Genomic DNA, 26,011 nt, shown 5'->3' on the forward strand with positions numbered 1-26,011 from the left:
TATAATAAATTATTATATATTATATTATTATTATTTAAAAATATTTAATACCACAAAACTTTTTACATATATATATATATATATATATATATATATATATATATATATATATATATATATATACAAAGTACTTAATAGTTCAAACATAATTCAATTCAACATCCTGCCCTAAATATGCACAAATTAGGGACACTTTCTATCCCGATTTCACAACTCACCACAAAGCCTTTCAACAGAAACCAAATGTGGACAAACTCCCATACCTGCTAGGAGAAATCCCAGCAAGCTCAAACCTGGCCGCCAGGTATGTGAGGTCCTGTCACCAGGAAAGAGCCTCCAGCGGGACAGAACTACCAACACACTCACTAAATGCCTAGAGAAACTTCTATAAATATTGTAAGATTTAACATTTTTATTGCAATTTTATTATTGTTATTATTATTGCTATTTTATTGCTAGATTTTATTTATTTATTTATTAATTTTCTTTATTATTTTATTTTATTTTACTGTACAGTGTTATTAATGCTCTGGCAATGTAAAGATTTCTTTCTCCATGCCAATAAAGCTATTTTGAATTTGAATTTGAATTTGAGAGAGAGGGAGAGAGAGAGAGAGAGACTTTTACAACTCTTTATTTTAACATATACTAAATCTCTATAGTACAATAAAGTCTACCCATATAGACAAACACCCATTTACAAAACAAATTTCAAAGCCAGAAAGAGAGAGAGAGAGAGAGAGAGAGAATACCAAAATATATAAACGAAAATTAAATGGTTTTACTTATTTAAAAATATTTAATACCACAAAACTTTTTACATTTGTGTAAAACATACCTATAATAAATGTTATCACACAAAAATTCAAACATGAAGTTCCTAAACTTAATAAAATGTTGACTGTCAGCTTCTGTCAAACAGATTTATAAGCATAAAAAAATTCTATATTCTGTTCATATTCTGGTTTTGCCATTTAATTCATCCAATTAAATGGGCATAAAAACAACAACAACAAAGTAACAGGGTAAGAAATGTTGGCCAGATTAGCTCATTTAGGATCAAAACATTTTAAATAATACAAAATAATAGTTTCATTATTTTCTCTTGCAACATGAGTAACACACTTAAATGGTTGAGCTTGATGAATGCAGCTCTGACTGCGCTTACAGGGCTGTAAAATGCAAAATTAAATATTTGACATGTTGATAATTAAAAAAAATAGTTGTTTTTCTTTTGTTTCAGTTGATGAAAATGACATTTTATGCATTTAAAACTATTTTAGTTATGCACTCCCCCTTCAAAGTCAATTTGTAACATTGTTTAATGTTTGTTGTTGTTTTATTATTATATGGACTCTTGTTTTGTAGTATGTTGTATTTCCTGTACCTCATTTCTGTTTCCTGGTTGTTCCCCAGGTATGCTTTTCTCATTTATGCTGCCTTCACGTGATATTAATAATTTCACATTCTACATTCTTGTCTTGCCTTGTTTAATAAAATAAGTTTCAACCAGATTCTCAAACTTTGCTCCTTGAAACGCCAGTTTGACATTATAGTGGTTATACTGTGGTTATGAATATGATAATGCTACTTTTTTCATATGCAATGAGAAATGTTTCAGTATTTTTCCAACTGCTATGACTACAGGCCTAATTTATTTGATGCCATCGCCCAATAACATTTTAGACTTTGCCCTGAAAGTTTAGCTTCTAACTAAATTGGAATAAGGGTGTGTGTCACTTAAGTCTGAAGTTTAGTACATTCAGTAAAGCAAAGGCAACAAGGTTGAAGTCCAATACCAGGTAACATTATCAGCAACAGATTCTTTAAATCATTAAACCAAACCAGGGCTTGCTTTCTTTCTTTCTTTCTTTCTTTCTTTCTTTCTTTCTTTCTTTCTTTCTTTCTTTCTTTCTTTCTTTCTTTCTTTCTTTCTTTCTTTCTTTCTTTCTTTCTTTCTTTCTTTTACTGTCATAATCATGAAAATGAAGGAAAAAATTCAAGCAAAAAACGTTGTGAAAATGCTGCCCTCTAGTGGCTGTAAATTTTACTGTCACATGAAAACTACAAATTAAATGCTATAACCTCTACAGCTGCACTGACCTGAGTAAATACAATGTTTCTTAATAAAAATTTTTTTTTTAAATTATCAATTCAAATAACTTTTTTTTTTTTTTTTTTTTTTAAATAGTATGGATGCTGCTACCGATATAGGCAATGTTTACTGAAGTGGAACATTGTGTTGTAGTTCATGTAGATAATGTGCATCAAAATATGAAGAGAGCATTGAAATGAATTGTTAGAACTGTACTTAAAGTTGGTGTGTTTGTCGTCTCTGCAATCCCACATTCTGTCAGGAAACGCTGGACAAAGAAGCAGCTCTTCTCAGTCTTTGACTGATTTCACAATTCACCCACAAGATGGAGACTCTTGTGTATGTCCCAATCTGACAAACAAATGATTCCATATTTATTATTCTAGCTGAGGCAGATAATAGCAATGTATAAGGAGTAACTCAGTATTCTCATTGGGTTTATAAGTAGTTGTTTATTTGTAAAAACAACTTGATAATGATTCGAAAAAAGCCAGTTTGTGCCAGATGAATTATCAAATACCCTCGCCTCCTTTTAAACCTGCATAGTGCAATGTTGTTGCTCATAAATAAATGTGGAATTTAATGCCAGATGTTGCTCAGTCCGGCTAATTCTTAAGGTTTTTCTGTGTTAGTTGCAGAAACAATAGTGCGGGTGCTCTTATATAGAAGGGGGCAGATGGGGTCCCCTCTTCAAACAATGTGTGTAGCGTGGGGGAGGGTGCGATGCATTGAAAGTCATCCTTGACGAGATATCACCCTTTCACTAGTGTGACAGAGGGGGGAAAACTGCACGGGTTTATGTGAAAGCTCATAAACCCATATTACAGGAATGGAGAGCTTTAGCCACCGCCATCTGTCCGAAATTAACATTTGCGTGCAATGAGTTACTGGTAAACAGAACGTGATTTTTTTATTTTTTTGCTTGTTTCATGGTATGTAACTAGACTTATGAAGTGTTTTATTTATTTGTCAGATTGGGTGCATATATATGGTACATATCATGCAAATATATTTAGTTTATTCTACAGGAAAATAAAGAAGTACACTATACACACACACACATATATATATGTATTCATGCATCCCCTTATGAGGTTCCTCTGAGGGTTTCTTTTTTCCTCTGTGGAATCTGCTTATATCAGTTAAATGTAACACGGATAAACCATAGCATATGTGAACATGCTCTAGTCTGACTGCATCATCCCAATCCCATCCTATCTGGCCTGTATTCAACTGCAGATCCGTGAAAGCACACACCATTTTTACGCAATGGCATCATGTATCATGATTTCCACATTACTAAAGCTTCTGTAGTTTAAATGAAATAATCACCCATTTTATTTCCTGAGTAATGAGCTTTTCTACAGTGCGACTGGTAGAATAAACAAAGAAACCGAGTTTGATTGTTTCACATTGATTGCATTTCATGGATGGCCAGACTCAAAAGAACACAAGTGTTTAATAGTCATTTATTTTGCTCAATTTTCCCTCTGTAAATAGGAGCCAAATGTCTCAGTATCGGCTTGCCACATACCTCCACTCACACTGAGCGTAGGCCTATGTATTTCAGATGACACTGGCGCACTGCTGAGTTTTTCCACAGAAATGTGAAATTGCGTGAGGTGGCTCTTTGTGTTCATGTAGTAGACGGCGCAGCATCACCTTGATGCGAATCTGGAATTAGAGAAGCGCTCGCCTCTGGCCCTGTGTTGACACAGGAGGAGAGTGAGTGTGTGTGACAAGAGGAGCTCACTGGGCACTGAGGACACTGTAGAATATGTATTCACTCTGTTTGAACAACATCCTTTTGTCCATCCATTCATTTATACTCAATTTTATGATTTTATTTTAAAGTGATTTTTGTTTTTATTAGTAATGTAAATTCAAAGTTGTGCAACCATTTTTACTTTTAATTGTTTATTTGGTTATCTACATTTTTCAGATTTCAGTTTTTGTTGAGTAGTATTTTGCACATTGAAGTTTTCAAAGCTCAAATACTGCAATAATAATAATAATAATGTAAAATTAAATAATAAAAATAAAACTACATTAAAAATTAAATTAAATAATAATGATGATAATAATAAAGTTATTGTTAATAATAATACAATTACATTAAAATACACTGGGTTATTTAAATATTTAAATGCTGGGTTGTTTCAACCCAAGTTTGGGTCAAAAATGGACAAACCCAACCATTGGGTTAAATTTTTAAATGCATTTTTTAACCCAACGGTTGGGTTTGTCCATATTTGACCCAAATTTGGGTTAAAACAACCCAGCATTTTTTAGAATGTACATATATCAAAATGTTATTTTATTGGTACACATTGGTACTAAGTTTTCAAAGCTCAAATACTGCAATAATAATAATAATAATAATGTAAAATTAAATAATAAAAATAAAACTACATTAATAATAAAATTAAACAATAATGATGATAATGTTATTGTTAATAATAATACAAATAAAATTACATTAAAAATACATATATCAAAATATTATACATTGGTACTAAGTTTTCAAAGCTCAAATATGGCAATTATAATAATAATAATAAAAGTCAAATTAAATAATAATTATAAAAATAAAATACAATTAAATAATAATGATGATAATAAAGTTATTGTTCATAATAATAATAAAATTACATTAAAAATACATATATCAAAATATTATTTTATAAGTACACATTGGTACTAAGTTTTCAAAGCTCAAATACGGCAATAATAATAATAATAATAATAAAGTCAAATTAAATAATAATTATAAAAATAAAATAACATTAAATAATAATGATGATAATAAAGTTATTGTTAAAAATAATAATAAAATTACATTAAAAATACATATATCAAAATATTATTTTATGGGTAGGGTTGGTACTAAGTTTTCAAAGCTCAAATACTGCAATTATAATAATAATAATAATAATAATAATGTAAAATTAAATAATAATTATAAAAATTAAATTAAATTAAACAATAATAAAGTTATTGTTAATAATAATACAAATAAAATTACATTAAAAATACATATATTAAAATATAATTTTATTGGTACACATTGGTACTAAGATTTCAAAGCTCAAATACTGCAATAATAATAATAATAATAATAATAATAATAATAATATTAAAATAATAATAATAAAAATAAAATAGCATTAAATAATAATGATGATAATAAAGTTATTGTTAATAATAATAATAATAATACAAATAAAATTATATCAAAAATACATACATCAAAATATTATTTTATAGGTAGGGTTGGTACTAAGTTTTCAAAGCTCAAATACTGCAATAATAATAATAATAATAATAATATAAAATTAAATAATAATAAAAATAAAAATACAATAAAACTTTTAAAAATAAAATTAAATAATAATGATGATAATGAAGTTATTTTTCATAATAATAATAATAATAACAATAATAATAATAATAATAATAATAATAAAATTACATTAAAAATCTAAATATTATTTTATTGGTACACATTGGTACTAAGTTTTCAAAACTCAAATACTGACATAATAATGTCAAATTAAATAATAAAATTAATTATTTATATAAGAATTAATAATTAATACAAAAATAATAATAATAAAATTAAATAATAAAATAATAAAACAAATTTTTAAAGATATTGTTAATAATAAAAATAAAACAATTACATTACATATCAAAATATTTATATAAAATATTTTTTTAATATTATATATGCATATTTTTATAACAACAAAAATTATTATATTATTAATAATAACAATTAAATTAGATTAAAAATACATATATCAAAATATGTATTAAAATATTTATATATTTTTCTTTAATATTATATATATAATATATGCATATTTTAATAACAACGAAAAATATGATATTAATAATAACTATTATGGTAGAATTCTTAATCCACCATTATTCTTATTCTACCACGTATCAGACAGAGACGAGCTGCGCATTTAGAACTACGACTTTTATTTTTCACAACCCTGCGCCTATTTTTCAATGATGCTCTCGCATTTTTATCACCACCACCACCTCCTCCTGTGTTGTCATGTGACAAGCAGGATTTATACTTCGCTTTGCCGGAGAAAATCAAATCTCGACCAATCGCAGCCCGAGGGGGGCGTGTCTGCTGCTCCACATTTGACAGCCGCGGTCTCGGCTTCACATGACGTCACCCGCTGCTCTGCGCTCCTCCGGCAGAAACGCGCAAAGATGCTCTGAAAGCAAGACTGCAGCATCTCCGAGTCAGAGCCTACAAAAACATCGCATCTCCTTCAAGCGCTCGTCCAGCGCTTCAACACCATCCAGCTCTATCTGCAGGGTTCGCATACCTGCATGCGGGATCCGCTCTTTTCCCCTTTCGCCTCTTGTACATTTCCCGTTGCTATTTATTATTCGCGCATCTTCCCAATTTTTAGCAGTGAATCTTTTGAGTTGTGCTGACCACTGAGGTCGCATTTTGTTTTCAGCAGGAGAGCGCCATCGCAGAGGCACGAGTGAGGACGTTCCCCACATCACTTGTTATTAATATCAGTAACAGCCTGAGCAAAATCGAGCCACTGGATATCGATGCGTCTCTCGTTCTGTATCTAGGCTGCTACGGAGGATCGACGCACCCCAAACATTCATATCATCGTGGTTTCACATTTAGAAACAACATATCTGCGTATCGCGTGTAGGGAAAACGAGAGCGAGCCTACAGCTTCTTTATAAAAAATGATGGCCGGTGGGGCAGTGCAGCAAAACGGGATTTTCTCCAATCCGCATCATCACAATCAACAGCCGCACATGGAGTCTGATCCCCCCGATTCCCGCAAAAGACCCCTGGAGACCCCGACGGAGGCCAGCAGCACCAAACGCACAAACACAGGAGGTAAGAGCCAACTGCTGCCTACACACATGCAACTCACTCTTCCCAAAGACAAGTGCTTTGATGGGAAAGATGAAAGCGAAATCCTTCATGGCAAATTCATTCATTTTCATCGCCATCTAACGGGGTCATGCTTCACCGGACATGTGCATCTGAGATTTTAAATTCATATTTACACTTCGCGTCCATTTTAAGTTGCCCTGAATTGGCGCTTGCGTCTAGTCTTACGCACCTACGACAGTCGTTTACCAAACACATCCTCGGTATTCCTAAATTAAAGGCTTATGTATGGAATAAAGGGGTTGTATATTACTAAATATAGGCTAATATCATGAGCACGACGTACACAAACATTAGAAAAAAATGGCTCGTGCGTTTACGCATCCTTGCTATCACCACAGATGACCTTGTGTTATGCTCCGGTGCCTTGAATCTATACTCTTTTATTTTGAAATTTAGCCCTGGAGACTCCGGTTATGAATGATAAACGATTATAATATTTGTGTGAGGTATAAAAATATAGTGTTATACCGCTTGTATATATGAATTCTAATATAGGTTGCAATATATGTTAACGTAACTCAATTAAATTAAGTAAAAGCCTGATTTTTTTACGCATTTGCATGCTTCACCTGCTAAAATGATATTTGAAATTTCAGTGCTTGTATTGTTTACACTGGACCCATGCTTGCTTTTTTATTATGCATTCCGGCAGATGCCATAAGAAGTGCACTACACTTGTCTGCTAAACTGTTATACAGGCTAGTCACCTAATTAAGCAATTAAAAACAACATTAGCTTGTATTTCTTTAACCCTTAAACTGTTTTTCAGCCGATTGGTGGATCTTAGTTTGTTAAGAGTGTAAAACGTTGTTTTTCTGATCTGTGATGATTAAATCCCCACCTTTAGTGTCATTAAGCAGGAAATCATTCTTATTTGAACTTCATGATATTTAAGGCAGAGCAGAAGATCTTGATATTAGTGATATATCTCAGCTGATTGGCTGAGGTCAGTGTTTGTTTTCAGTAAAGCCCAGAATCTCTTATTTCACTTGCCAAAAGGGTTATTTGAAAAAAAAAACAAGTATTAGTAGTTACAGTTAAAGGGTTAATAATGGCGCATAGATGAAGCGATAGGCGGATGTTTACATGTGAAAGAATCGATGCAGAAAGCATAATGAATTGTCAGTCAGAAGAAGCATGCTGGACCCGTGGGAGGCATAACCTGCAGATCCATTTGCTCAAATGAAAAGACTTTGATGCTTAAGAGATCTAGGCTTCACTGGAATTTATTTACCAAGTTCCCATAGCTATGGAAGGCCTGCAAATGACAAAGAAATTATTCAAATCTTGAAATGTCATGGAAGGATAATGGAAATTTCTATTGGTAATGTACAATTTTGTGTTGTTATGCTTAACTGTTAAATATCGCCAGTTAGAAATTGCTCTTTGTGCATGCAATCTCTATTAAATTATTTTTAAAAGCCTTAGCCAGTTACGTAGTGTAAAAGTTATGGAAATTCATTAACCAAAAGCTGTATATTCTGTGATTCCATTTTCAAATTTATTTCCATTCATTCAAAATAGTGTATTTATATGGTATCACATACAGTTAAAATTACATTTTACTTATTTTAGTATTATAATATGACATTGTTGTTCTGTCTTTAAGCATCTATATTTATATTAATTTATACATATTTTTTAACTTAAATGTTAGGAATTCTGACAAATAATACAATGCAAATGTTTATTTTAAAAAAAATGATTAATTTAGTGTTTTGCATCTCTAAGACATGTTGATAAATATGTGAAAGGGAATTTATATTTATATTAAAAAAAGAGAAAAGAGAAAAATATGGCCTTTATTAACACGGTTGCATGTTTAGAGTCAACATACCCGAAGCTTCTGTTTTGCGGCTCATATTTAAACACCAGCAGTTACACAGGCAAATCTTCAGCAAAGTTAGTGTAAATCTGAACCAATTATGTCATTTTTTTTTTGACTACTTTTGAGTTAAAACTAAGGATCCAGCATAGCATACTGAAAACGGGAATAGCAACAGTCCTGCTACGACAATAAGAGGTCTAATTTGTTTTCTTATAACATTTACTCTTTGATTTAATGTTTACATACACGTAGGATTAGTATCATATTTTGTATGAATTGCATATTGTTTTAACTCTTTATGTAGTAGATTAAATCATGATGTGCCTGACAAAGGATTGCATTTTGAAAAGCTGCCTGAAAACAAAGTTACAGACATTAAACTGAAAGTCAGTTGGCTTAAAAACAAGAATCATTTTCCTGCCAATTGTTCGTTAAGGCTTCGTCTTCAAGTTCACCAAAGAGCCTCTCTCCACGTTCCCGAGCTGTCTCATAAGATGTAATGTTTTAATTTTGTAAATGGATGGACTGGCACAGGACAGTGCTTCCATTTACAAAAGGTTGTTTTAGGGGATACATGTCCTCGCTGGATGGCGTGAGGGGACTGTGACCCTTTGAGGTCGCAAGAAAGCGTGGACGTGTGTGGTTGTACAATCCTGTGTTGTTTTTACTATATAAAGACATTTTCGGATGCTGCTCGCCACTAGCGAGTAGCCTCTTTTTTAGATTCTCTTGCTTGTGCATTTCAGCCCGCAGGATGAGAAAATAGACGCAGGATCCGTCTTAGAATGGGTTGTTACGTAAACATGATTTGCCAGCTGTGTTTGAAGATTCACCCCCACCACCTCAGACATTATACGGGGGACCAATAACCGATTCGTCGCTGTCGCCCACCTTGTTCCCTCACATCCTACAATGCAATACTCCCACTGGTTTTCAGATTAAGTGCACAGTTTTTGATAGGCTCAGCAGAAAATACATTTAGGGTGCGCTGTGTTCTTCTCCCGCATCATTTGTTTGTTTCGCCTCTAATCATGATTGTAGGTTGGGGCGATCGTTTCTTCCTCCTCCCCATCTCCCATCAATAGTTGCAATTCATTGATTATCCATGCAACCCTCAACCCATTGATCACCATCTTCAAAATGAAGGGGGCGCTGCTTCAGTTTTTTCTTTAATGCACTGCGTCAAAGAAAAAAAAATCTCATGCAGGATGGCGAGGATTTGGGAGGGCGTTGTGAAAGGCAGCCCCACATTGGATGATTTGCTCGCCTCTCTCGGCTTGCCTGCCTTGGAATGGAGGACGGGACCTGAGATGAATATGGATGAGATGAATGAAAGAAGCAATGCGAAAGCTTCGCGTCTTTGCGCTTGTTAGAACAAAGCATGCTGCTTTCTCTCACGTGCAGCGGTAGAATGTTTTATTTCGGAGTGCAATGTTTATATCGGAAGCCATTTTGGTCAGGCAGTTGCTTGGACAGCCGTGCAGGGAAAGCGGTCCTTTCATCACTCCACTAAAATTAGATGTTTGTTATGCTTAAGCACAAATGCTGTCTAACCCAATGATTAATTTGAAATCGAATACAGTATAGTCAAAGACTAAAAAACAAAAGCAAATGTAAAAACAAAATATTCATTGCGTTGTGTCTGTTTTTGTAAAACCCCCAACATAAGCTCTCAGGAACCTTCAATCCTCAAGCTGACGTTGCTTATTCTTGAACCACAGGTCTCTTGGGAGTCTCTAGCAACCAGTGATTTGTTTTTACACCCACTGGTTTATTATGAGTAATACCCATTTGGGTTTTTTTATTAATTATTCAGACTTCTCAGTGAGTATATTGCGTGTAATCATAGATGTACACGCAAGATGAGGCTTATTAAGATATGAAGTAGGTTGGAGGAAAGAATAACAGCATACCAACTTGTTCTTGTTTTGTTCCCGGTGTAGCACAATGGGAGGGACTCATTTCCCTCAAAGGCACTGCTACGGATATGCGTGTAGTGTAATCCACTGATTTTTCTCAGCCAGGGCTTTGTGTTGACAAGTGACAGGAAATAGGATTGATCCAACTCAAACTTGGGCTGTAGATGCTCCATGTTTTAGAAGAGAATAAACTGAGAATGCCTTTCGTACTAATGTACTGATTATGGTTTACAGGCTTGTTTAAAGGAATATTCCAGGTTTAAGTTAAAGGATTAGTCCACTTTCAAATAACATTTTCCTGATAATTTACTCATGTCATCTAAGATGTTCATGTCTTTCTTTCTTCAGTCGAAAAGAAATAAAGGTTTTTGATGAAAACATTCCAGGATTATTCTCCACATAGTGGACTTCAATGGGCACCAAACGGTTGAAGGTCAAAATTACAGTTTCAGTTTCGTTTTTTTCCGTAAGTAGAATAGGGAAGGCGTAGGACATACAGCGTAAGCTTTTTGAAGAATACGGAAAGCGGAAGCACATGCAAGGCGATCATTTGTGTTTATAAAGCATATACAGTTGTATTTTTTTCTAAAATGACAGATCGTTTTGCTAGATTAGACCCTTATTCATCATCTGGTATCGTTTAAAGCCCTTTGAAGCTGCACTGAAACTGTCATTTTGACCTTCACCCGTTTGGTGCCCATTGAAGTCCACTATAAGGAGAAAAATCCGGGAAGGTTTTCATCAAAAACCTTCATTTATTTTCGACTGAACAAAAGAAAGACATGGACATCTTGGATGACATGGGGGTGAGTAAATTATCAGGAAAATTTTACTTGAACGTGGACTAATCCTTTAAGCTCAATTTGTGGCATAATGTTGATTTTCTTTTGATTATTGACTGGTTCTTCATTAAATTTAGTTTTTGAAAAATAAATAAAAAATCAGTTAGGCACTTACAATGGAAGTACAGTGAATTTAAAAGCAGAAATGCTTAAACATAAAAGCACTTACATGAATTCTGTTAAATTGTATTATTAGCAGTAGTATTTGAGCTGTAAAGTTCTTCTATAACTGTACCCAGAAAAGTTTAGTTAGGGTTTTTTCCCGCACTGAAATCATGTTAGCACGCATATTGTGGCTACACTCTAAAAAATGCTGGGTTAAAAACAACCCAAGTTGGGTTGAAAATGGACAAACCCAGCGATTGGGTTGTTTTAACCCAGTAGTTGGGTTAAATGTTTGCCCAACCTGCTGGGTAGTTTTACTTAACTCAACTATTGTTTAAAAAATACAGTATTACTTACTTAAAATAAACCCAAAATATCTTGAAAATTAACATTTATGTTTACTAAATAAACATTTTAATTTCATTTTAGATTCATTTTAAGTCAGCCATATAGTCATTTTCAAACAATAGTTGGGTTAAATAAAACTACCCAGCAGGTTGGACAAACATTTAACCCAACAGTTGGGTTAAAACAACCCAATCGCTGGGTTTGTCCATTTTCAACCCAACTTGGGTTGTTTTTAACCCAGCATTTTTTAGAGTGTATGTTGTTAAAACAATGATTAATCAATATATCAATGTCTACAGATTGGTCCTCTTTACTAATTTGTTTTTTTTTTAAGAAAATGAGGCATTAATTCCTTTTTGTGGTAATCAACATTATGCCACAAGTGCTGTTGTTAATTGAGCATTGAATAATTTTTGAATTTACAATAATGCCATTGTATCTAGAACATTGTTTTCAGGTCATGTTTAATTTAAAATAATAGTGAAAATCATTGGAAACCAAGAAGTCATTACTATAAAGTTCATTATTACTGCATCCTGTATCTTAATCCATGACGTCAACATTCATGTTCTTGATTAGAGCAGGAGGTTTGAAGGTAGACTCTGTCATTGACTCTGTCATGTGTCACTTTGTTTTGTTTTTCTATCTGACATTTCCACAAAGATTAATTTTCTCATTCACATTCTTTTAGAGAGATGCAACCAACCGGCCATCCATGATCCTCCATTTTCATCAGATTTTGTCGGATTTCACGGTAATGTTTAATTTTCTGCCAAAATTACATACAGATCTTGTTATCTGCAAACCAGAGTCTACCTTTAACTTTATGATGTTTCTTTCTTTCTTTTTTCACTGCATAACCGCCACAATGCTTTGCTGCTCATAATTAAAGTAAAATGTGTAACCTTTAAAAATGAAAATGTGATGCTTGACATAATATCATGTGTCTAATGTATTACATTAATTAGAGTAGATAATGTCAGTCTGGATGCAGCCCCTTGGTCCAATTTATGACAGACTTTTGTTAGATGCTTTTTGAAGAGAGAATACTTATGTATGCATGATACACATTATTTATGAACCCCACGCCATATTAATCAAGGTTAAATTTAGACTCATCCAAATCAAAAGGAGGACAGTCTTAGCTCTGTGAGAAATCTGGGTCATTGCAGAAAAGCATGTATCTGTAGTGTTCTGTAGACGCAGTTTGAACCGCCTGTTTATAATGTGTGAAAACAACAGCAATTTTTAGTACGTGAGTGAAAAATCAGAAGTTGTCATTTAGAGGTGTTTGGGAGCCTAGTTCTGAGTACATTTATTTATGTCACAGTAACCTCCATTATTCCCTTGTTGTTTATGTAACTCATAATCTGGTAGCATCCAGTACTTGTGTGGCTAAATATGAGATTTCTTTAGTTAGAGATCTGCTTTGTTACACATCCAGATCAATTGGCATGTGATTCTAACGAGATTACATAAAGAAGACGTAAACATTGTTAAAATCGTCCCATTGCCTACTGTTAAAGGGATAGTTCACCCATAAATCTCACATCATTTACTCACCCTCATGTCGTTCCAATCATGTTTGACATACTTTCTTCACTGAAACACAATATGTGTTGTTTTGATGGATATCCAAGCCACTATGTTAAATATAATCAAAGGGAACAAGAACTGTGATTTTCAAGTTCCAAAATGACAAAAAAGCACCATGAAAGAAAGTTTCATAAAAGTGCTCCATATAATAATCTTCTGAAGTTATAAAATAGCTTTGAATGAGAAACAGACATTAAGTCATTATTCATTGAAAATGGCATTTGCTTGTTGAAATTACATCTGAATCATACAGAATCATTCTGGCGAGTCAGATCTTTTCAGTGAATCAGTAGATCACAAAAACTCACTGAATCACTCATCAGTTACCAGCTCACCAGAGGCGACAACTGTCAGTGAATTACGAGTTAAATTTCAGTTAGTTCGCCACGCGAACCTGCGCACAAATCATATGGACTACTTTTATAGTGCCTCGTTTTTTTCAAGCTCAAAATATCTCCGGTCCCCATTCATTGTAATTTACATTGAAAAGAGAGATCAGTATATTGTTCAAATTTACACTGTGCTCCACAGAATGCCTAATATGTAGTGTCTATTTACACTAAGTGCAAATAGCATCCCTTGTTGGCAAAGGCTATTTATACTAGCTCCGCCGAGTTTTGGTCTATTAATGTTCTAAAAATGGAAATAAACTGCGAACGAGTGTTTAATAATATAAAAACAAAAAGGGTTTATTGGGTAGGATTAGGGGAAGGTGTATGGAGGGTTTTTAATTTCCCAATAAGGCAGCATCCATTTAATAATTTTAATAAATATTATCATTTACACTCTATGATACTACTGCATCCTGTTAATGTACAAAAATACTGAGGTGCAAATAGTATCTGCTAATATAAAGTATAGATAGCATCTAATTATTATTTACTCTTATTGCAAAGAACTGATACTTTTACATGGTGTAAATAGAATCTATTGCTATTTTCACCTAGTGTAATTAGCATATCGCTAAGAAAATGCTGCTATTGTCACTAAGTGCATCAAATAGCCGCTGCCTAAAAAATATCAGTTACGGAGCCCCTCACATGATATGCTAGAAAATAATATGTACTGTATATCGTGGCCAATTCGTTTAACAATTCATTCCCAGGACTAATATGTCAGCATGTTTTTACTAATTTGTTCCCTCGTTGTGCACACAATATAATAATTTGTTCCCTTGATTTACTAAATCGTGGCCATGTTGTAATAATTTGTTCCCTTGTTTTAGTTAAATCAAAATGAGGCAATGAATTAGTTCAACGTGGCCATCATGGGAATGAATTCTTAATGCATGGCCACAATATATATATATATATATATATATATATATATATATATATATATATATATATATATATATATATATATATATATAGGTGAGTAAATAAGTTATTTTGAACTATCCCTTTTACCTTAAAACAAATCTCAAAACTCTCTATGATTTCCAGCTCAAAACAATCTGATCTGTGACGTTCATCTTGTTAACAGAACACTAACACTTCTCTTAATTTGGCTCACACGTAACTACAGACATGTGTCATTACTTTGTCAGTGATGCAGTTAAGTCAGGCTTTCGACCAAAACATGCCACGCATCCCGCCGTTGTTGCTGTTGTTTGTCCAGCTGCACTCTGAGATTAGTACTCTGTGCAGTAGTCTATATCAATTTTACCCAATCATCAGTATTGGGCTGCAACTGCATGTAGCTTAGCCTAGCCATCAGCCTAGCTTGACAAGATAAACTGCTTCTCCAGAATAACAATCTAATCTAAAGCGGCCGTCTTCTGGGAGCCGACACAGATTAATTGTGGTGGAATATTAAGTGCGTACCCAAGCGGCCCAGGCTGAAGGATACAATGTCATGTTAAAGTCACGGTGTAGGGACCATGTACTGTGCTTCTGCTGACCTGGATATGCTGCAGCCAGGTAGAGCCCAACAATAGATGAAGCACTTTTCTGCCCCACCGCTGCTCCACTTTCAAGAAAACCTTTGCTGACCTTCCTCGAGAGGGAAGTGAAATCAGGATGTCTTGTGCTACATTATATGTGCCATGCTATTCACTTGCTGTAAATGGCTACTTCTATATATTACAATGTCTACTAATAGGTGTTTTCAAATTCACCTTCTCTTTGCACTTTGATTGACATGTTTAACAAAATGTACCCTCATCCCTGATACTTTCCTACTTGCATAACTTGCAATTTTCTTTTCCTACTAACCTGCTCTAGATTTTTTGTTCCTCTCTTGACTGTTAGCAGCCCTGCTTAACTTAAGCATTAATACTTGTGGTTCAGCTTTAATTACAACTCGTTAAGTCCACTGATCTTATTATAGTGGTCTTGTAGTTCTTTGCTGGTTTAGTATTTCAGTTTGACGTTTATTTATAGCTACCTTCTCTGATTGCCACTTAGCCAATCTGTTCATTTTCTCATAAGTCAGGCATTAAAGCGTCTACCAAAAATGTAAAGAGTCGAGCAAAAAAAAAGTGCTAGCATATGGTAGAGCTACTTTCTTTTTTCAGATAACAATTCAATGCTAGACACTCTAAAAGCCATAGGAAATAAATTCATGATGCATATAGTCACTACCTGCTAAAATTTGGACATACTTTCTAATTCTTTACTACTTTATTCTACATTTCAGAATAATAACAAATAAAATCAAATCTGTGATGTAGGACAAATGGAAGTATGTGAATTATGTAGTGGCTAAAAATGTTTTCTTAAAAAGAAAAGTCTTGTTTTAGCTTCTTTAAAGTAGCTACCCTTTGCATAGATTACAGCTCTGCACACTCTGGGCATTCAACCAGCTTCATGACGTGCCACCTGGGATGCTTTTTAAACAGTATATATTATTAAAGAAGTTCCCATGTATCCTGGACACTTGTAAGCTGCTTTTCTTTCACTCTCCCTGCTAAAATTAATCCATTAAAAAACATTAAAATATTAGGTTGTAGATATAAAATGTCTATAAAACTAATTTCATACATTTAAGCGCAATCTTAAATTTAAACAATGTCAGATTACATAAAAAAGTTAAAATCTATTGCAAATATTTATTATTATTATTAATGTCAGAAAAATGTTAAAAAATCTATTGCAAATATTTATTTAATAATAATCATAATAATAATTATTATTATTTTAAAATATTTTATTATTTATTTTGTACATTAAAGAAAAATGTTTATTTAAATCTATTGCAAATATTTATTATTTTTATTATTAATGTCAGAATTTGTTTTAAAATCTATTTCAAATATTTATTTAATAATAATCATAATAATAATTATTATTTTAGAATGTTTTATTATTTATTTCGTATATTAAAGAAAAATGTTTATTTAAATCTATTGCAAATATTTATTATTTTTATTATTAATGTCAGAAAAATGTTTAAAAATCTATTGCAAATATTTATTTAATAATAATCATAATAATAATTATTATTTTAGAATGTTTTATTATTTATTTCATATATTAAAGAAAAATGTTTATTTAAATCTTTTGCAAATATTTATTATTTTTATTATTAATGTCAGAAAAATGTTTAAAAATCTATTGCAAATATTTATTTAATAATAATTATTATTATTTTTGAATGTTTTATTATTTATTTTGTATATTAAAGAAAAATGTTTATTTAAATCTATTGCAAATATTTATTATTATTAGTAATAGTAGTATTGTAAATGTTTGATTACAGAATATGTTTTTTTAAATCTTGATATTTGTTTGTTTTGTTTATTTGTTCATTTATTTTTTATTGTATGTGTCAGATTTTGGTAAATCTATTGCTGAGTTCATTTTTCCCCCTTTTTCTTTTTCCAGAGGAAGGCGAATATTTCTTAAAGGTGCTGATTCCAAGCTACGCTGCAGGCTCCATCATTGGCAAGGGAGGTCAGACTATTGTCCAGCTACAGAAAGAGACCGGGGCCACCATCAAGCTGTCCAAATCCAAAGACTTCTACCCGGGTAAGTCTCCTAATTCCAGAAAGCCTTGAAGGGAACCCTCATCAGCCTCCTCATGTTTACTGCACCACTCTACCATCCAGTCTTTAAAGCACCTGGATTACTTTATATCTTAATCAATCCATGTTATTAGTCTATGCTAATACATTACCAAAGGTACCTCGCTCCCCAAGTCACTGCGACTCGTTCTTAATGAGAATCATATGGGACGCTGTCACCTTTGGGCTTGCAGCCACACCATATGGCCTTTATCAGAGCTCAGGTTGCACATAGTGCCAGATCAAGTGAGGACAATGAGCTGAGAGACTCACAAGTATGGAGTTCAGAGCTCAAATGAATGCCGATACGATGTTTGAATGCTACTTGTAAGTACTATTAATATTCCGAGAGAAAAAGAGATGTTTTGTGTCTGTGTGTGTTGGAATTCTTTCAGATGTTTTTAGGGATGGGGTGACAGAGGAAACGAGAAGTGGTGGGGGGTTTCTGGGCTTTTACTTAAAAGGGCTTTGTGCGATTTGCTCATCCTCCCATCATCCTGGCACGTCCAACAGGGCACCTCTGTCCCTTTCCCCTTGGGATGTAGAGCACAGAGCGATGGCCAGCCATGGCAGATGCCAAATGCAAGACACCCCCTACCCACCCCCCCTTTCATTGGTTTTGGCAACCTTGAGTGCTCCAATGTCTAGAGCGAGGGGGTGGGGGGGTTGCGATGGCTACTGAATTAAGGGAGAGGAACGTAGGCGAATAGTTGCCGGTGCTGTGCTAGGTTGTTCGAGTGCTTAATGGGGGGTTCTTCCTCTCCAGTGAAGCGGGCATCTGTATGGAAATTAGCTTGAGCTTTTCCTTGGGTGCGAGTCAAAAGTTCCACCTGCTGTGCTGCTTTCACAGTGGGGAAGGAGAGAACTCTTTCGCTTTTTAGGAAAGAAGTGTCCGGCGGTATATCTAAATCGCTAAACTGTTTCAATAGGCGCATCACATCTCCGAAGACATCGTCTGTGATAGAAGCCGCACTGGCATTTAATTTTGGCCAAAGCAGCGCTGACCAGAGCAGAGACATCCATTATTTCTGCAGAATGGATTTATTAGTTGTCTTCGCTCCAAATATAGCTCCTGCAGCATTTATTGGGAAACAGCCATATTTGACAACGACCTTGCATCTGTAAAGAACACCGTTCCATCTTAAAGACACCACAAGAGACTGCATTAATGTAGTTTGATATGTTGACTTTTTTATTAATTAGCATGCAAATTCAAAACATAAAATGGGATGTTACAATTTTAGTCATTATTTTTACACCCAAATGCAAATTCATGCAAATGCTTAAGCAGGATGTTAGTGTTAGTATTCACTACTTAAAAGGACAATTCACACAACAATGAAAATTTGTTCATTTACTCACCCTCATTGTTCATCCAAACCTGTTTTCTGTGTAACATTAAAGGTTATTAAAGGACTTTTATCCACAGAAAAAAGTCATACAGGTTACAAAACAACATGAGGGTGAACAATGATGACAGAATTTTATTTTTTGGGTTAATTACTAAAAACACACTTTGAATTTAAAGACTTATGTTCCACAGCCTTTTGCATGAAAAAGCTGCTCCAAAAGTCTCAATTTTTCTCACAGCATTTTCATATACGAGTCCAGAGAATTGCATCACCCTTTCTTCTTTATAATTGGCCAGCGCTCTTCCTCTCAGGTTTCCTGAGTGTGTGTACATTCTGATTTTTCCCTGTCCAAGTCACTGATCCCCATGCAGCCTTTCTGTCCCTTTCAGCAGCATCTAGCACAATATTAAAGCTCACTCCTAATCTAGCACAGTGATTGCAGTTTTTAGTGTTTAATACCCAGAGAGCCATGCTGCCCTCCCCCACACATTATCAACATTACTGATTTCTCTGCTGTGTAATCTGCTTAAGACCTAAGCTTTGTGGCCAAAAGATGAAAAGCCGCAATATTACAAATCTAGGGGTAGAAATTAGATTTCTGTGTTTTTTATCTTGCTCTCTTACTTCAGCCTCATTTACTACCTTAGTGTTGCTTAGTATAATTCAAGCTGAGTCATCTTGTGAAAAAGAAGAACACTTTAGTACACTTTTACAAAGAGTACTTAGTATGTACTTTAGTAGAAATTTTAGTAATGAAAACTGAATGTAATATTTAAGTTGCAGTTGCAGTCAAATTAATGTCTTATCAATTTAAATTTAAATTCAGTGCAATTAGTTGCACTGAATGGTGTACATTAAAGGTGTACATTTTTGACATACTTAAGTAGGACTTAAGTATATTTTTATATGTAATTTCATAATTATTACAATTGTCTTTTCCATATGGTTAAAGTGTACGGCCAAGCATTTAAAATTGAAACTTGTATGTCATGTATTTAAATATATTTGTAATAAACAGTTTTTTTATGATGTTGCTGTTTAGTACATTTACCCCTGGTTTCACAGACAAGGCTTAAGCTAGTCCTAGACTAAAATACATGTTTGAGCTGTTTTAGAGGGATAGTTCACCCAAAAATGAAAATTTGATGTTTATCTGCTCACCCCCAGGGCATCCAAGATGTAGGTGACTTTGTTTCTTCAGTAGAACACAAATGATGTTGCGGTCTGTCAGTCGTATAATGCATGTCAATGGGAGTAAAAAAAAACCATGCACAGACAAATCCAAATTAAACCCTGCGGCTCGTGACGACACATTGATGTCCTAAGACACGAAACGATCGGTTTGTGCGAGAAACCGAACAGTATTTATATCATTTTTTTACCTCTAAAACACCACTATGTCTGACTGGCAGTTTGACATAGTGGTGCAATTCTCATTCACTCGCATTATACGACTGACAGAACGCAACGGTTGGAGTTAAAAATCATCATTTGTGTTCTACTGAAGAAACAAAGTCACCTACATCTTGGATACACTGGGGGTAAGCAGATAAACATCAATTTTTCATTTTTGGGTGAACTATCTCTTTAACTGAAAGCCACTTACAGTGACATATCTTAAAATATGTCAGTGCCATTGTTCTGTATGAAGATGCACACCAGTAATGTTTTTTTCTAGTGAACGTTTATAAAAGATATTTAAATATCCTAATTGAACTAAGGCCTATAATCCTGGCTTAGGCTAAGCCTTATCTGTGAAACCGGGCCTTAAAATACTGTGTTTACTTTAAATATAATATTGGACAACACACTAAAATTAAAATCAAGTACTTTACATGTGTTTTAATATGTTAATCAACACATCAAAATCAGTGCACTTCTTTAAAGCATGATAAAAGGTTAGTAAAACTTTTGATTTGACGTTATTACAAAGTGTAATTAATATATATTATTTGCAAGGACGTATACTATTGGGCGTTTTGGAATGGTGTTTCTTAGGGTTTTAATGTAAATACCATGATATATATATATATATATATATATATATATATATATATATATATATATATACATATATATCAAATTACCTTGTAATTACCATCGCTGTACTATAGTATCACCATAAAATGTTTTTTTGTAAGGGAGCGCTAACACTTTAGAGGTTTGTGATAGAGTTAGCCCTTATTGCTACTTAATTAGCAAATGTTAGCAAGTAATTATGCGACTTTTGTTTGTGTCTTGTATTCAGCCTGTGGAAGACGGTCATAAAAACTTTTCACACTCGAGGAGTGTTATGTTCAGAAGGTGAAGTCGCTCAGGTCGCTTGTTAATCAGCCTGTCTGTGATCTCCGTTAATATAGTGCTATGTGTAAGTGCTAGCCCACATGCTAACTGTCTTTAGCATGTAAAAGCACCATTGTCAGAGGTGGCGGGATAGTCAGCATCTGGGTTGTGGAGGAGAGACGAGGTACCCTTAATCCCTGTGGCTTTGTTTTCTTTTTCAGGCTTGTGACGTCATCTTTTGTGGCCGTTAGCCCACAGTGCCAGCCAGTGCCTGAGACTCACACAGTCAAACTGTCTTGTACAAAAGAGCCTTGCTTTCTAGAGCGAGTTTGACCCGAGTCTCATCATAGACAGAGTGATATAGAGAGAAACACTTAGCGAGGGGGATGATGGGAGTGATGGCGCAGACAGTGATCTTGAAAATGATGAAGATGCTAGTACATCAGAGTACATTTGTGATATAATTAGCATGTTGCCCACTTAGCCTGCTGACGCTTCCAATTAGATATGACTAGACCTTTTTCAGTGATCATCAGGAAGATCTTTAGAATGTGACACTTTCTTTCTTTCTTTCTTTCTTTCTTTCTTTCTTTCTTTCTTTCTTTCTTTCTTTCTTTCTTTCTTTCTTTCTTTCTTTCTTTCTTTCTTTCTTTCTTTCTATCTTTCTTTCTTTCTTTCTTTCTTTCACGATTTCTTTTCTTATTTTTTGTATTAAATTGTACTAAATTACAAATTCATCAAATAATTTCACATAATAATTAAGTGAAAAGTATATTCTTCAAGGTATATTATTTAAGTACTCTTTAAGTATACATCTTTTAAAGGGTATCTTCCTAGTTTCCCCCTCTCTTTCATTTCTCTTTCCTCTTGGGTGTTGTACTTTTGCTGCTGTAATGTGTGGCTTTTCCGTCAGATGTAATAAAAAACCTCAGAGGGACCTTCCATTAATAGAACACAGCAAATTTATTCCAGGGATCAATTTTTGCATCATGGGAGTGGTGCCGTGTCCTTTAGTCCAACCCTCCCCCTCGGCCGACCAATACCTCCAGTGCATCTCTATGAGGCTTTAGTACAAATACTATTGATTGATCCTTCCACTGCAAATAGACAGGATAAAGGAGAAAATTCACCATGAGAACCGAAGAGAATAGCAGGTGCATTCCCTTTAAATTTGAAAAGCCAGTCTCCTTCCACCCAGGAAGTCCACTGACTAAATCATTTTGATAATTTGCTCCTCGACTCAATAGCGTTGATGGGGGATGCGAGTAACAGAACAATAAAATGAGATCTTTCACATTACTGGCTTAGAAACAATGAGGCTTATCTGCAGCCCCACACTTTGTCATTATTTACATACCGTCATGTCATTATAAAGCTGTATATGGAACACAAAAGAAGATCATTGAATGAACATTGAGAAGTAAAAAAACTCACTGACTTTTCATTGTAGTTTTGTACAATTGTATTGAGACATTCTTCAAAAGATCTTCTTTTGTGTTCCATAGAAGAAAGCCAGTTATATTGTGGACTACCAATAAATCACCTTGTAGAAATGCTGACCAATATTTGACATTTTTATCACATTGGCGGATATATTTTTCTGTTTGGCCGATAAGTGTCTGAAGCGAGACTTTTATTTTGACAGAGCTAACAAGACACAAAGGAACTCCAATTCGCCATCTTTGTTAGTTTACTAGAATCAAAAAGTTACTATTTAAAATGTAAATCTTGTATTTAATATTTAAATTGAATATTGTGAATATTGTCATATATATCGAATTTATATCGGCCATCGGCTCTCTAAGATATCGCTATATTTGATTTAAAAAAAAACATTGGTTGTCTACTAATATGATTATACAGGTTTGGAACAACATGAGATTAAATAAATGATAGAATTTTTATTTTTTGTGTAAACTTTTACTTTAATCTATTTTTTTTCTTCTGAATTTCAGCACCAGTTTTGTTGGAAAATCAACTGATTGACTGCTAAATTGACTTAAACTTTGTTTAAAATATGTTAGAATCATAAAATAAGTCAAAAAATGTAAAACACACACATTGAAATAGCGTATATATAAAGCTTTCTGAATATTGACCAATTCAGTTCCTCCAGCAGGCAGTGATTGCGTATGGTCCCGCTTATCCGGAGCCAGTGTTTCTTATTGCGCTTGTAATAATAGATTTTCTCATCATGCAACATGTTTGGATTGTTTTTAATAGTTTCTCATGGAAACTGTGAAAACAAACGAATTGATGTCAGTCCTGGAAACTAAAGCCAGTTATGAGATAACGGTAAACCATTTTGTAGATCTGAGAGCCTTTAATCCAGCATTCCTGTAGGTCTGAGCGGCGTTCCCTGTCTGTCATCCCTCAGAGTCTGCATCATTAGACCAGGCACCGAGTGGGCGAGAGCTTATGGGCACAGAGCTTAGGACCTCAATAACTGTCCCATGCTTGGGCGATGTGCGGAATAGTAAATTCTGACGAGGAGGATGTTGGATTTGAGAGCCAAAAATATCCCTCCCAAGGTTTGACCCATCTGTAAGTCCTTCCCGTGGTCTAAATAATAACCTCTGACACTGAGCTTACCGCCTGACACTCCTGTCATCGCTCATATTAGACTCTAAGTTGTGAGTGTTTGTGTCTCTGTCGGAGTATATCAAGGGATTTGAGATATTTATGACGGTGCAGTTATGTCTGGTCCCTCCGAAACACTGGGACAAAAAGATGCAGACATGGAAAGAAGTTGAGAGGGGAATGTCACAGTGAAGGGGGAGGAATGATTGAATATCTAATTGTTGGAATGGTCAATGATGGGTCTAAACTGTGGAGGACAAAGAGGAGTGGTGGGCCACTCTTAATGACAATAGAAGCTTTTGACATTGTTGACGACACAGCTCCTCAAGTGTGGGGGGAGGTGCAGGCGCGCAGGCTGGTCTCCCATCTGCCTGAGGAGGTGTTGGTGTGTGTGTGTGTGTGTGTGTGTGTGTGTGTGATGATGCAGAGACTAAAAAACAAGAGTGAAAAGGAGAATGGCAAAAGTGAGAGTGCTGTGCATTGTGTAAATCTGAGTTTACTTAATTTGTTTAACATGACGTATAGCAGTTATTAACTCATTTTGAGATTATCAGCATTATTATTATATAAAATAAATGTCATTTATATATATTATATATATATATAGTTTCTTTATATATAAATATATTTATTAGATCATTATAGTAGAGTTCAGTATACAAATCTAAACATACAATTACCATCAATAAATTATTACGTATACATCAGCATCTCATCAGACATCAACTAGCAAGCTCTTTATAGCAAATGTCTGTAACTCATAGTAGTGTTTGTAGTTGTATCGAACAAGTCCTTTTTTTTTTTTTTTTTTTAATGCATTCTGGGTGTCAGTGGGAGTCCTGACGTGTTACATAAGTGGGCCTGTCTCTGTGCTTTTGTCTGAGTCTGTCAGTGGAGTAGATATGATGAATGTGTCAGTGGGAGACAGCCATCCTCATCTCTCGCTGCGTTCACTCTGTCATCTGCTGCACATTTTATGATGAGCTCATCAGCAAAACCCACCCCCCACGCTCTACGCTCAGCAATTCAGGGGCTTGACAAATTTTATCTATATGCATGGATTTTTACATACTTTTGGTGGGAGAAGCTTACGTGCAACTTTTGGCAAAAGTGAGTCACTTAGTTTGGATAAAATAATTTATAAATTTAATGTAAATGTATATCGATTTGAGTAAGTGGATATATTTTTTGGCACGAATACAGGAATTGATTTTGTGATACTGAAATAAAATGACCTTCCTATTCATATTTTTAAGATAAAACAGGGTATATATATATATATATATATATATATATATATATATATATATATATTAGAGGTGTAACGTTACCCTCATGTCACGATTCGATACATATCACGATACTGAACTCACGATACGGTATTATTGCGATACTCCAAGACATATGGTAAATGGTTAACAAAAAATGTACTTTTGATTAAAATGCTAAATTTGGTATATTATTGGTGGAAATGAATAAGCTCAGGACTCGCACAGGTCAATGATGACAGCAGAATAAAAATATTCACGATTCTGAAGCTGAAAATACAGAATTATTTTAGACGAGTATGCTTGCACTCTGTCACTCACTAGATATATTTAAAATAATATAAGCCACTTTTTACTGGTAACATAACACATTTGGCATTATCAGGACCCACAAATATTCCCCCATTGCAGTATTATACATTATATTCAACATTATATAGTAGTTTAATGTAGCACTGACACTAAAACTCTGTTAACTTGATTTTTTCTCACACAGTAATCTTCATTTTGGGTGAACTATACATAATACATATTGTTACTATCCATGATACATATTGTTGCAGTTTTATATTGTGATATATTGCGACACAATAGATTGTTACACCCCTAATATATATATATATATATATATATATATATATATATATATATATATATGAAGACTTTAGATGCAAAAGCCTCTAAGTGGCATCTGAAACATACAAGCTCGATAAAAATGCTCATTTTATAAGAAAATTTCAGACAGCACTTAGAGGCTTTTGCATCTAAAGTCTTCATATATATATATATATATATATATATATATATATATATATATAAACATATCTATATATAT

The 26,011-nt window shown here is 33.9% G+C and overlaps 1 protein-coding gene across 2 annotated transcripts in view; it reads left to right on the top strand.

Moving 5' to 3' along the window:
* The first annotated feature begins 6,325 nt into the window (after nt 1-6,325).
* Nucleotides 6,326-26,011, top strand: part of nova2 (NOVA alternative splicing regulator 2) — a 61,751-nt gene continuing 42,065 nt past the window's right edge. The window contains exons 1-3 of one of the 2 annotated variants that reach the window (XM_067365595.1): nt 6,326-6,989; nt 12,783-12,845; nt 17,515-17,658. In XM_067365595.1, coding sequence (XP_067221696.1) covers nt 6,833-6,989; nt 12,783-12,845; nt 17,515-17,658 — 364 coding nt within the window. In that variant the 5' untranslated portion in view covers nt 6,326-6,832. The remainder of the gene's footprint in view (nt 6,990-12,782; nt 12,846-17,514; nt 17,659-26,011) is intronic. The other variant, XM_067365596.1, reaches the window with a different exon arrangement.

The sequence above is a fragment of the Chanodichthys erythropterus genome, chromosome 17 (assembly GCF_024489055.1).
Source record: "Chanodichthys erythropterus isolate Z2021 chromosome 17, ASM2448905v1, whole genome shotgun sequence".
Classification (NCBI taxonomy): Eukaryota; Metazoa; Chordata; class Actinopteri; order Cypriniformes; family Xenocyprididae; genus Chanodichthys; species Chanodichthys erythropterus.